This window comes from Oikopleura dioica, chromosome PAR, assembly GCF_907165135.1.
Source record: "Oikopleura dioica chromosome PAR, OKI2018_I68_1.0, whole genome shotgun sequence".
Taxonomy (NCBI): domain Eukaryota; kingdom Metazoa; phylum Chordata; class Appendicularia; order Copelata; family Oikopleuridae; genus Oikopleura; species Oikopleura dioica.
The window spans coordinates 2691043-2704033 of NC_137293.1; the positions used below are offsets into that span (position 1 = coordinate 2691043).

General features: G+C 38.5%; 3 protein-coding genes and 1 long non-coding RNA gene across 4 annotated transcripts; 3 read left to right on the top strand and 1 right to left on the bottom strand.

Moving 5' to 3' along the window:
• Nucleotides 1-771: 771 nt before the first annotated feature.
• LOC145701201 (uncharacterized) lies at nt 772-1785 on the bottom strand. Its single transcript, XM_081778428.1, has 4 exons — nt 1578-1785; nt 1364-1533; nt 829-1321; nt 772-776 (listed from the first exon to the last, which is right to left on the bottom strand). The coding sequence occupies exons 1-4, from the start codon at nt 1783-1785 to the stop codon at nt 772-774; spliced, it is 876 nt and encodes a 291-aa protein (XP_081634554.1).
• A 5657-nt stretch (nt 1786-7442) lies between these two features.
• On the top strand, nt 7443-8624 carry LOC145704915 (uncharacterized). The gene is made up of 3 exons (XR_014134521.1): nt 7443-7613; nt 8321-8432; nt 8484-8624. It is a non-coding gene; the product is annotated as an uncharacterized LOC145704915 (long non-coding RNA).
• A 2615-nt stretch (nt 8625-11239) lies between these two features.
• On the top strand, nt 11240-12112 carry LOC145702646 (uncharacterized). Its single transcript, XM_081779895.1, has 3 exons — nt 11240-11400; nt 11472-11623; nt 11686-12112. Exons 1-3 carry the CDS (start codon nt 11281-11283, stop codon nt 12095-12097), a joined length of 684 nt encoding a protein of 227 aa, XP_081636021.1. The 5' UTR covers nt 11240-11280; the 3' UTR covers nt 12098-12112.
• Nucleotides 12113-12188: 76 nt separating this feature from the next.
• LOC145702647 (uncharacterized) lies at nt 12189-12874 on the top strand. Its single transcript, XM_081779896.1, has 2 exons — nt 12189-12361; nt 12438-12874. The coding sequence occupies exons 1-2, from the start codon at nt 12258-12260 to the stop codon at nt 12679-12681; spliced, it is 348 nt and encodes a 115-aa protein (XP_081636022.1). The 5' UTR covers nt 12189-12257; the 3' UTR covers nt 12682-12874.
• The last annotated feature ends 117 nt before the right edge of the window (nt 12875-12991 follow it).

Genomic DNA, 12991 nt, shown 5'->3' on the forward strand with positions numbered 1-12991 from the left:
GTTGAAAAAATTCTACGACGATAACCCTCAGTTTAACGAAGAGCTATATGAACAAAAGTTTGAAGACTTGGCCGAAAATCCAGTTGTTCAATTTCGGAAAATCTATGATTTCCTTCATTGGGACTATCCGGGGGAAGTAGAAGCCTGGATTAGGAAAAATACTAAAGAATCTTCAGGTATTTATGAACTCGATTGACGCTTTTGATAAAAATATCTTTTAGATGGAGCTTATTCAACTTCGAGAAATTCATCAGCCATCATCTCATCATGGAAGCAGAAAATCGACAAAAAAGAAAAATTCAAAGTTGATGGTATTTGCAACGAATATTTAAAACTTCTTCAATATGAATGAAAATTAAATTAAATACTTTCTCTATTCCATTTTTTAAGTCTATGCATCAGTATTAATAATGAATATACAGTTTAGCTTCTCTGAACTATTTGAAAGTGAGTAGCCAAGACATTCTGGTTGATTTCGACAGATTCCAAAGCAGTTTTCATCAAGCTGAGCAAAGCTTCGATAGCTTTCTTGATTCTCCATTATTTCTGATTGAAGCTCGATTGTTAGCGGCATTGTGATATTTCTTCTGAAAAAATTGGTTTCTGAACTCGTGAAAAATGAAAACTGTTACATGGTTTGCGTTGAGGAGACTAAAGACGAACCAAGACAGATTTTTCGACCATCAAGGTTGTCGCCAAGGAGTTGAAATTCTTCTGTCGTCTCAAAAGGGACTGCTCGGGCGATCACTTTTTTGTCTTCCAATTTTGATTTTAATCTGCTCAAGGTTTGTAATTGCTTAAATTTTGCTAAATAAAAATAATAAAAACCAATCCCATATTTAATTATCTTGCATCTCAAAGTGCCGTCTTCAATAGGAACTTCTTTATCTTCTTCGAATCCATCATCGCATTTGAAACAAGCAGTGCTTCCTAGAGATGTTGCAAGCCACCCAGATGCGCAAAGAATCGGTTGAGTGAGATTCTCCGTCGGGCAATAGTGACCCAATGGACAATCCTTGCAGAAGGTCGATTCTGGCTCATCTTGATACGTTCCCGGCTCACATGATTTTTGATGAGTCAGCGCTTCCTCATCGCAATAAAATCCGGCTTCGCAGCTTTTGCATGAAGCCATCTTGTCCGGGTTAAAGAATCCGAAGTTGCAAGGCTCGCTCTTCGCAGATCCTCTGGTTAAAACTTGATAACCAGGCGCGGATTCGATGCAAAAATCTTTTTGCTTCTCGGGTTGGTATCTATTTATCTCGCATGGTTTGCAGCTTCCTTGTGCAGTTTGTTCTTGGTAGTGTCCCTCTTCGCATGGTTCCTGAAAAATAAACAAGGAAGAATTTTTATGAGCCAGTTTTACCGATAAGCCTTGAAGACAAAAATGACCCTTTTCACATGGAAGCAGGGAGATACCATCTTCAGTGGTATATCCATCTGGGACTTGCTCGCAGTCCTCCATGTTTCCATTCTTGTAACTATACGCCGGGCATGATTGGCAAACACTTAGTCCTGTAGTCAATGCTTCCGTTCCTTCAAAACTCATTTTTGTCAATTCTATTTAAGAGTTCACAAACCAAGAGGACAAGGAAACATTTGTCCTTTCACACAATAGTGATGCAGCAGACAGAGCTCACAAGCTTCTCCATTATTCACAGCATAAGAGCCCGAAATACAAGTGACGCAAGCGCTGCCAGCTTGAGGCGTGTACTCGCCAGCAAGACATGGAGTTTTTGTCGCACCAGAGCATGTGTTTCCGAGCGGGCAAGACTGATAGTCGGTCATTTCGTAACTTGGACACCACATATTTTCGGGACATGAAATACAGTAAGTTTGACCTATAAAAGATTTATTGGGTGATTTTTTACTACAGTTAGGATTTTATGAACCTGATAATGGTTGATATTCTCCAGGAAGACATTGGAAACGCTGCCCTTCCTGGCATCTGAAACCGGCTTCGCAGATTGATTGTGCTGACTGATCATCAAGAATATAATACCCAGTTGACGGAGTGTATCTCTGCCCGTTTTGACAAAAAAAGCCAGAATCACAATTTACACACTCTTTCTGCAATGAGTTCGCAAGAGTGCCATCTGGGCAGGAGATACATTCTTCGGTAAATGGAAGATAATATTCGCCTGAGTCAAAATATTGATAAAAAATTGAGGAAAACGACTTTCAAAACCTAAAGTGCATTGGTGTTTATGCCCGAATCTGCAGCGCTCATGTGATTGGCAAGAGTACTGGACGCAAGAATCTGTATAAGCGAATCCAACACCATAAGAATGGATTGGTGAAATACTGATGCATCTGAGAAAGTCAACCAATTCGCTGTTGCCAATATAGGAGCCATATTCGGCAAGGCAATAACTCAAACAGGGCCCAAAGCAGACAAATCTTGAATAACAAACTGCTTGAGGAAAAATAACATCCCCTTACCTTTCCATCTGGTTATGATAAGAATATCTTGTGCAATGAGATGGAAGGTACGACTCCGAAACAATATTGCCTTCGCTTCCAAGAAAGCAGACTGCAAATTGATAGAAAAACTTAAAATTGGACGTTTTTATGAAGAAAAATTTCACATGGTAAAAACCTGAGCGCCAGAAAATTTCTGTTGTATCAGCTCGTATCCTGGTCCGTTTGTAGGACTGAAAAGAAATTAAATCAAATGACCAAAAGAAAAATTACCATGTAATTATTGATAGAGATCCGTGCATTTTCTGGCTTTCTCTTTCTCTTCTCTTTTTATCTTTATCAAGCAGTAGATCCGGTTTTTAACTAGTGCCGTCGTTAATTATTAAAGCACTAGATTATTCGTTATTTTGTTAGGTCTAGACAGTGATCACAGTTGTTTCTTTTGTTTTATGCAATTTTATAATATAAAATAATTTTATTTTCTTTCATTCTTACTAAAAGTCAATTAGAAAAAAGACAAATAAACTTATCTTTTTTTATACTCTTATGTTATCGTTATTTATTTATTATTTCTTGAGTGATTAGAAGGCAATTCAAGTCTCTTTGAGTATTTGTGATCGTATATCCGAGGCAATCGCGGTAATTTCGGCAAATCATAAAGCAGTTTTCATCGATTTGGGAATAAGCTCGATACTCTTTATTGTTTTCAATCAGCTCCCTTCGAAACATGATCGAGTTATCACTGAAATTCGTAATGATAGCAAATGAAGACCTCTTACTTTTTGTCGATTTTCCATCGTAACGGATCATTTTTCATACAAAGCTTTAGGCCATCCATCTTTCTATCAAGAAATTGATACTCTTCTTTGACGTCAAAAGAGACTGGTCGAGCAAGAACCTCATTCATCAAAATATTTGACTTGAATCTGAATATGATTCACAAAAAATGAACGAAATTTTGAGTCTGAATGTGAATCAATTTCCATAAGGAATTATTTTGCAGCGAATATCATCGTTCTCGATCGGCATGTCTTTATCTTCCTCAAATCCGACATCGCATTTGGTACATTGTAAACTCCGAAGTGAAGTTGCAATCCACCCTGACTCGCACTGTATCTTAGTGGTCATATTTGCGGAAGGGCAGAAATGACCAAGTGGGCATGGTTTGCAATCAGTTGACCCTTGTTGGTCTTGATATTCTCCCGGCTCGCATGAAATCTAAAAACTCTTTAATTAAAACCATAATGTAAAGCTTACTTGGTCGACAAGCCCATTCGTTGGGCATTTGAATCCCGGATTGCAAATTTTACAAGGCTCCGCCATTTCTGGATTATAAAAGCCAGCGGCACAAGATATATTTTGCGTCGCTCCAGTGGTCAAAACTTCGGTTCCTTTGCGAGACATTTTGCATTTTGTTCTTCCTTTTCGATCCTGGAACCGATGAACTTCGCATATCTTGCACGAGTCCTTGCCGGTCTCGTCTTGATATGTTCCTGGTGAGCATTCTTCCTAAAAATGGCCTTCTATCTCATTCAAATTTTCGGCACTCACCGATAGTCCATTTATACACTTGTGCCCTGCTTCACATTCTGTCAAGTTTACCCGATTCTCGGAGGTATACCCATTCGGGACTTGGCTACATGAGTCCATCGACTCATTTCGAAAGAAATAGACTGGGCAGTTTTCACACTCACTCAGACCCTCATTCAAAGCTTCTGTTCCCAAATCACATGGCTTCTCAATCCCATTGACACAAAAGTGGTTGATGTTACAAGTTAGACATTCGGTTGCGATCAAATTTGCGTATTTTCCATTTGGGCATGTTTCACAAGAAGCACCTTGTAAGGGAGTTATCTGTCCACTTGGGCAAGGCTCAGGATGAGTCGAGTTGGGACAAGTGAAACCAAGGGGGCATTGATCGTAATAGGTCATGTTGCTGTACGGACAGTACGTGTTTGGAGGGCAAAGTTCGCAAGATTCTCTTCCTTATGAAAAGATAAAATTAAAAATTTTGTCTTGATTGGTCACCATATTCAGACTGATACGTTCCGGGTTCACATGGTGTTGCCTCTGTCATATTCATCAGTGGACATTTATTTCCAGGAAGACAGCTCTCACAGCCGAGAGCAGCTGCATAAGGCTGGAATGTTCCAGCTTCACAGGGCTTCGGGGCAATCATATTTTCTTCATTGCAAAAATACCCCTTTGGACAATCAAAGCAATAAGACATGGCTAAAATAAACATTGAGATTCAACAGTGAAACATACCTTCATTCGGCTGATATGTTCCTCTTTCACATTGCCACTAGATTTCAATGTTATCAATAAGATTTCGAAAGTCAGTTGCTTTACCTGCTGCCCGGTCATGCAATAATTTCCCTCATGACAAGCAAATTGATTCGAGCGAAGGTAATTCAAAAAATATCCGTCTTCAACTGTTTTGAGCACACTGTCTTCGCAGTATTGTAAGGGAGACATGTAGCGAACTTAATTTTCTATGCCTATTTTTTTATGTTATTTGCAAACCATTGAAGGGGTCGAGCTCAAATCTATTGCATCTATCAAAGGGTTCTTCAGGTCCAAGATACACATGATCTATCCACATATCGAGAACTTCATCAGTTTCAAAATAAATATTTCGATCAGAAGGTTGCTTTGTAGTTCTTGCAATAATGTTTGTCCAATTCGAAAGCTGAATATTTTCGAAAGACAAAATAAAATTTTTATCAGTTTACCTCGTGAGCTTCAAAGAAGTATTCTTCAAGAATTTCATATTGAAACATCGTTTGTTCAGTCACGTAGGATTTGACGGCAGAGATTTTAACCTCTTCATCTCCGCCAACTTTGATCCATGCTGAAAAAATGAGTTCTGTACCAACATAAAGCGATCCGAGGTTGAATTTGATTCCTTGAGAGTTCCATTCTTGGTCAAAAATGCGAACTGCGCTTCCGACAAGTCCGGGAACAAGTTCTCGCTGAGTGCCATCGTTAAAAAATAACCAGCGCGGCCAGACAAACGCTGAACTTTATTACTGGTTACAGATTGTTCGTCCTCGAATTGAAAGATTTCTAGTTCTTCGCATTCGTCGCTGAAGCATTTTTGACATTCAGTTCCGTTATTGACCCGTAGCCATCCGGGATCACACTTTACGTCGCAGCCATTTTTCTCTACATTCAAAAAATAGGAAGACTCTGAATCACAGATGCAACTTATCCCATTTGACGGGTTCAGACTTGACCCTAGAGGACATTCCCAATAATTAGCAGGACAAAACTCTTCATCAGACATATAAATATCAGCTCGACAGGAAAACCGGTAGGCAGCCCCGCAATCAGTAACAAACCACTCGTCAGTACTCCCAAATCGAATGCAATCTCCATTCCACGTCCTTGGCTCATCCGCAGCCCATCTCATGAAAGGAGGAAAAATTTCATTCGGGTCGGTGAGTTTATTTTTATAGCGCCAGCTCCAGTCGTAGTTCCAGATACCTAAAATCTCCGGATGCCAAGAATCGTTTCTCTTCCAAGATCGAAATCTTTCTTCATCCAACTCGTCCCAGAAGTAAGTAATCGATTCTTGAAAATTATTTTTCAATATTAATAATTATTTAATTTTTATAAAATTTTTAAAGTTCCTTCTTAAAATCAATTGTTTGAATAATTTCCTTGATAATATTTACAAACATTATTAGCGGAAAAAAGGTCGCGGGCTTCATTTCCGGGAATCTCTCGATACTTTGGGCAAACTCTCTTAGGGTCAGACTCGATCGGTGGCCCCAAGGTTTCATGCGTTGCTCTCGACCTCTCAAAAAGACAAACATATAGCAAAAATTTCATGCTAGAGCACAAACTTGAAGCGCTGCTCTGGCAACTTCTCGTTAAAAACTTCCAAGAACTATGGACTTTAATTAATAAAATATCAAGTATCAATTGACAATTGTCAGTTTTTTCATGTCGAAGTGAGAACATCAGAATTTATGATGAATACCGTAACACCGTACCGTAGTTTACAGTTCAAATTCTCCGATAAAAGCTGTCGAAACCGAGCTTGTTGTACTTTAGCTTAAATACCAGAGCAGATATGGGCGTGGTACACTGATTTTTCGCCAAAATATCAAAAACGAAAACTCTCGACGAAAATCGAATTATCGCTGCTTTCAAAAAACGTGTCCACACCCTGCTGTTGCTTCATTGAAATTGGCATTGAAAAGAAAGTATCCCCAATTGGCAGGGGCCAGAAAATGCAACGCGGATGCGCGCCATGATTTTTTAACAATGTTAAACGATCATACGTCCCCTCGGCGCATATGCTCGGCGGTTGAATTATTCAATTTGGGCCCTGAAAATATGCCCCTCGAAATAAACAAATTGCGTTATGCATTATCCTCGACTTTTTTGCTTCTAAAGAATCTGATTTTGTCGCTTAAAAAGATATCTACCAAAGAAATATTTTAAGAAACCAGTCAAATTAAGTATCGAAAGTGATAGTTATTAATCAATTTACAAAAGAAATTTATTAAAATAAATGTTACTTTTGCATTGAAAGAACTAAGATAAGGGTTCAGTTTTTCCATCCGCAATATGGAATAAGGGTATCACTCTCATATATTTGATGAGAAAATGAGCAATTATCGGAGGTTAGCGTTGTGCACCCCCTTATTACTTTGGTTGACGTCTTTTTTGAAGGCTTGAGTTAATTATGAGGTCAAAATCAGTCCGTATTCATATATTCTTCTTTTTTGTCAGCTGTGTGTTTTCCCACATCCCGTGGAAGAAAAGGAAGAAAGTGCTCCCCCGAGGGTTCAGGGAGGTGACGCAAGGGGGCGGTTGATTTTCGCTTTATTGCATGAAACTACATTGGCCTTATTCAGGAGAAAATCTGTTTAGCGTCAAGGATATAAGATATTGATAGTATTGGGCGTTGGGCACGCGAGCGGCACCACCTGGGATTTGGGCACGCGCGACTATAAAAAGGTATGAAATGGGGAATCAATCGTGAATTGTTTGACGCAGAGATTAGCAAACTTTCCATTAAATATTTTTTCAAGAAAAAAGACTAAGACGCAAAAGTTAAATTATAAAGAAGAAGCAAACTTTATAGCGAAAAGAGGAAATTTATGGAGACGGTGAATTCAAGGTGCGAAATGGAACTTACAGCTTCGACAACTGGAACTTATTTTCCTCGAGATTTTATGGTGAGCAAAATCATTAGTTCAAAAGACCATAAGTTATGATCGATTTTTATCCACAAGAAATTTTCTTTTCTTCGTAAAGCGAAAATATATCTCTATCATCTACATAAATTAAGGTTATTTCGTCTTAAATTTTACGGACGTTTTCACAGAAAAATAATAATTTCAAATTATTTATTTGTCTCTGCGAACCTTCTCATTATTTCAGTTAAAATTTTAATAACGTTAACTTCTCACTGACACAGAACAACGGCCGCTATAAATAAGAGCTTAAAAATGGAAATACATATGCAGATAAGATTTTTTTTATTCTAGCTCCGATTTACTCTTATCTTTTTTGATAAATATTCAAGAAATTCCACTTTATTTTCCACGCGCTGGAATAATCAGCACACGAAACGCTTATCTTAGTGAAAGTTTAATGACATGAAAAGTTGGCTCGCTAAAACCACGATTAGGCGCACGCCTGGGGCGATGATATTTCCCCCTCGCGGCCGGATCGCGTCTTATACTTCGAGAAACATTTTTTGGCGCAGGAGGATTCTTTATCACTTTTCATTTTCTCAGAAAGAATCAAAACGAAAAACAGGGCTGCTTTTGTAGACAAGAAAATGGCAAAAGAGAAGGTTTATAAAAAGAAAAAAAGACCATTTTTAGACAAAAATAAATTGAAATTTCGACTACTGAAAATCTCAAATCATTTTTTTTAGTACAACAGATGCAACACAAGTATCCTCAACTCAAACAGTCGGGAAGACGAGGTCATAATCGTCCATTTCACAAACGAGACCGAGATCGATTTCGACAAGATCTTCAACCGAGGTAACAAGCCACAGCCCTTTAGTAACAGGGTTATACTTTTTGCATTATTAGAGAGACAGAGGCTGCTGCAATCGATGAGAAAAGAATCGACACCGATACGACCTTGCCGCATCAAATGATGCACCCAACACGTGATTTATTAAAGATCGTCACTCGGCCTGTCACTCATGTTTTTATAACTCTACTATTGACTTGTGCTTTTATATTCTTCTTTCACATAAATAAAGAATTGATTCGAAAACACATGATTTGCTCAAAAGTTAAAAAATACTTCAGTAAAAGATTTTGAAAAGGTGCGTGGCAAGCAATTATCCATAAAATGGCACGTAAGCCGTTGCGAATTGACTGAGAAAAGGCCTGCCTCCGAAATGCCATATCTTGATGAACAGTACGACACCTTCGTAGAGCAGAAAATCGTTCATTAGCTTCCTGCCCGTGAGAAAGAAGTGACGCTTCTATATCGCTTTTAGAAGCTTTCTGAAAAAGTCATCAGGTTCAACCTTCTCAGAGGGCCATGAAATCGCGCCATCACATAATAATCAAAAGAAAGACCAAAAATGCCACGAAAAGTTGGCTAAAGTTCGCGCGGCAGCGATATCAAAAAAGAAACGAAATCTGATGTTGCAAGAAAAGGTCAAGGTTGGCCTGCCTTCTAAACTCGCTGCACTAGAAAGAAGCCATAATATCAAAGCAAGCATGGAATGTAGGTGATTTGCACGATGACATTTCCGACCGGCCGGAAAGTGATTTGTCTGCGGATTTCTATGTCGGAAATAAAAGGTAATTTGACCGATATTAAACTTTCACCTTCATTATGAGAATATTTCATGTACATATCTTATATTTTCGGATGTTGACTTCGTAGTATTCACAAATAGGTTGTAGAACGTTTTCGATTTATTTATCAAATCATCTTCAGTACTAATTAAATCATTACAAGAAGAATACTCGAAAAGCAGCTTGATTGCTTGACATCATAAACATTCGGACATTATAAACAATCAGACATTTAAAACACTGTTTATAATGTCTGATTGTTTATAATGTCCGCAATGTTAATAATGTCTGGTTAGGATTTGGCGATATTTTTTTCTGTTTATAATGTCCGGTTTGTTTATAATGTCCCGAATGTTTATAATGTCTGGGTCAAATTTCAGATTTTGTTTATAATGTCCGATGAGTTTATTAAGTCCGAATCGGATGTCAATAATATCCGACTTGTTTATAATGTCGGAATTTTCAAAATGTGTTCGAGGGTTAATTTTTTTCGTCGAATTATTTCTATGTATGAAAAAATTTAACCGTTTTTTAAACTCGTCAATGATTCTTGGCGATCGAAAATACTGTCTACTGCTGCTAGAATGAAACTAAAAATTTTAGCATTATGCTATTGAGGAGGGAAACCAAGAAAAGGAACAACTAAGATTGGACGAGACACCAAGAGAGCGAACAAGAAAGGAAATGACAGCAAAAGAGCGAGTAAGAAAAGTGGGCAAAAGGCGACCTGGGGAGAGGCAAGATTGGAGGAAAAATGCAGAATTTACCCGGATCTTCAGTTCAAAATAAGTCCTTACTGGAGACTTTATTAATCAGAATTTTCAATGAATAAAAAGAGACAGAGAAAATTTTAGAGAGAGAGTGATTACAGTACATAACATAAAGTTTATTATAGGCTGTAAATTTTACCGATGAAGACGGTCATACTTATTTAATCAAATCCTTTTCAGAGTTCTTTTTCAGAAAAGCTTTATTAATATTTTACTTTAACGAAAAAATATTATAAAAATTACTCATCAAAATTCTAACTCTGTTCCTTCTGATCCTTGCTGAGGTTATCAGCAAAATCCTTGATGATATCTTGGATATCGCTGAGCTTTGCTCTCTGCGCATCATCAAGAGAATCATAGAAATCGCTCTGGTCCTTTGGCAAGCGATTGAAGTCCAACAGCATGCTGTAGTCGTATGTAGGGGTTCCGTTCTCGTTGCCCATTTCAAAAAATCAATTTTTTTTTGGTTTGGTGAAGATGGATCTTCGACGGCTTCTTTTAAACACCTAAAACGGAAGTGCTCTCCCGGGTTAAGGTGCCTCTCGCTCACGTACCATTTATTTCCGGTCTATTTTTCAACCCTCAGCGACCCTGTTTGTCTATTTTCAATATTTGCCCCCCTGATTTTTCAAAACTTTGGCAGGGGTCTATATGGCCTATTTATAGATTACTCGTCGTTTGAGGATCATTTTGATATATTACAGTACCCTTAACGTAAATGAGTCTCCGAAATTTTGCCCTTTAAAGTTTGGAAAAATGCATGTGAATTGTACTTAGCGTGAAAATCGTTATTTTTTTCGATTTTTCAATGTTATCCAACAGAGACAAATAAGGGGTCTATTGAAAGCTTAGAATGTACCGATTAACAATATGATAACCGCACTAGAAATTTCGGCCACTATTTGGCGCTAGGGAGCAATAAAACACCTAAAAATCGCCAAAAATGGCTTCCAACTTCGAAGTTCTGGAAAGCAGGCAAACAGCCCACGTTATTCTTGATCAAGCTGAGATGGACAAGAAAAAACATTATCGCCAAAAAAGGAACGTGTCTCTCGCCTGCTAATTCAGCGAATGCACTTCCTGTACGTTATTGCCTTGGCAAACTGATTTCCTTCCGATCTCTGCGATCTCATTTTGTCCGGCGCAATTCTCATCAGGGCGCGCCACCACGGTGCTCTCTGGTGGTGCACAGGCGGAGCACGCTATTTTGACACAGCTGTAGAAAGGTTAACGCTCTTTTTAAGCGACGTAGACGTTCTCTCCTTATTCTCATTCAGTAAAATTAGAAAAGAAAGGAGAAAATGAAATTATTGCCAATTTTACTTGGAAGTGCAATTGCACAGTCACAGAATGATATTTTGGACATGAAAAAGAGAAGCTTCCTTCAGGAAATCGAGCTCGACGCTATTCTTCAGCTCCAGGTAAAGAATCTTTCTTTTGAGAAATTATCAAAAAATTTGAGAGAAAATCGTTCTCATGATAAAAATTTCAGGACTACATTCAATTCGAAGATTTCAATGTAACTCAAGGAATCATTGAAGGTCTCAACTCATACAGAGATGATCATCCAGAGAAAGAAAATGAATGGGGTGAAAAAGCTGATAGTCTCTTTGAGTTTGAGCAGAATACTGGGAGACTCGTCCGGTAAGAATAAATTGACTTTAGAAATAAGAAAATAAAGATTTTTATAAAAAAAATTTCTTCAGAACTGGAGGTGGAGGACTCACTCTTGCCGATCGAGGTCACATCATCAAATACCTCCAAATGAAGATCGTCATTCTCTTCATGCAGAAAAACAAGTTCCTCGGAAAATATTGCTTCTACGGCTGCTGGTGCTTCCCCCGTGGAGCCGGAAACAACGGCGGCTTCGGTCAACCAGTCGACAACATCGACAAGTCCTGCCGAGAATACTCGACCTGCTACAATTGCATCTACAACCAAAACATTGGCAGTCAAAAATGCCCGGAGAACACTGCCGATCGATACCAAATCGGAGGCTTTGTTGATAGATTCGGATCTGTTCAGATTTTCTGCACCGATCCTTGGGGCACTTGCAACAGATCCCGATGTGAATGTGACAGGAAAAGCTTTAAAAATCTTATTTCTTGGAAAAAGTAATCAAAAAGGGAAAGACCATAATTTGGTAATAACTAATGAAAATATGAGATAAGCGAATATTTGATAAGCTGATTTATTCTTAAAATCTCTTAAATCATTGGATAAGCTTTGAAAAAGATCTCTTGCACTAAAACTCCGCCAGTACGAGCCCGAATGGAACATGCAGTACCACCATAAATGGGGTAGATTCCAGCCTCAGGACGCATGCAACTTCAACATCAATGAATTCCGAACTTCCGGAAAACTGAAGATGGTCGGCAACGAGTAAGTAGTGATCTTGACCTTTCGATCTTGTCTCATTCCTCCAACGTGACAAAATAATCTGATCGACCTTTTCAAGCTACGTGATGGACAACCGACCTTACATCGTCAACTTCGCCATGGGCACCCACGGTGGCGGAGGAGGAGGAAACGGTGGCCCTCAATCCAGCGTGAAAAACTCCATGTTCCCGATTTATGGACCAATTATCGGCTGCTGCGGGCGCTTCCCAACTGTCCATTACTTCCGAAAAGGGCAAAAATGCTGCGCCGACGGTCAAGTGACTGATGCAAAGGCCCCTTGCGATTCTGATTTCACACAGTGATGAAAAACTGACCAAGTGTGAAAAAGTCATCTGTACAGAAAATACCTCAATGCTTTTGCTCAAAGAAGGCCCTTTTATAACATTATTTTTTGCTGGCGATTTTGAGAAATAAGAGTCTTTCTTTTGATGCAAATGTATTTGGGGCAATGATTATTCGAAAAAAAAACTGTCCCTGATTGTAAATAATAAATTTCTCATAAAAGTTACTAGGAATAAGTAAAATAGTTCGATTTGACCGAAAGTTAAAAGCAAATATTGTGTGGACGAGCGCAAATAATGTTCTGATGAAAATCTATTCAAAAGTCCGAGC

What these genes read in the sequence shown, in the direction of transcription:
- LOC145701201 (XM_081778428.1), bottom strand. Translation starts at nt 1,785, where the DNA reads ATGACCGACTATCAGTCTTGCCCGCTCGGAAACACATGCTCTGGTGCG. An exon ending in AATGTTTCCTTGTCCTCTTG is followed by an intron (nt 1,534 to 1,577) that starts GTTTGTGAACTC and finishes TGAGTTTTGAAG; the next exon opens with GAACGGAAGCATTGACTACA. An exon ending in TTTGTCTTCAAGGCTTATCG is followed by an intron (nt 1,322 to 1,363) that starts GTAAAACTGGCT and finishes TTTATTTTTCAG; the next exon opens with GAACCATGCGAAGAGGGACA.
- LOC145702646 (XM_081779895.1), top strand. Translation starts at nt 11,281, where the DNA reads ATGAAATTATTGCCAATTTTACTTGGAAGTGCAATTGCACAGTCACAG. An exon ending in ACGCTATTCTTCAGCTCCAG is followed by an intron (nt 11,401 to 11,471) that starts GTAAAGAATCTT and finishes TAAAAATTTCAG; the next exon opens with GACTACATTCAATTCGAAGA. An exon ending in AATACTGGGAGACTCGTCCG is followed by an intron (nt 11,624 to 11,685) that starts GTAAGAATAAAT and finishes AAATTTCTTCAG; the next exon opens with AACTGGAGGTGGAGGACTCA.
- LOC145702647 (XM_081779896.1), top strand. Translation starts at nt 12,258, where the DNA reads ATGCAGTACCACCATAAATGGGGTAGATTCCAGCCTCAGGACGCATGC. An exon ending in CTGAAGATGGTCGGCAACGA is followed by an intron (nt 12,362 to 12,437) that starts GTAAGTAGTGAT and finishes GACCTTTTCAAG; the next exon opens with CTACGTGATGGACAACCGAC.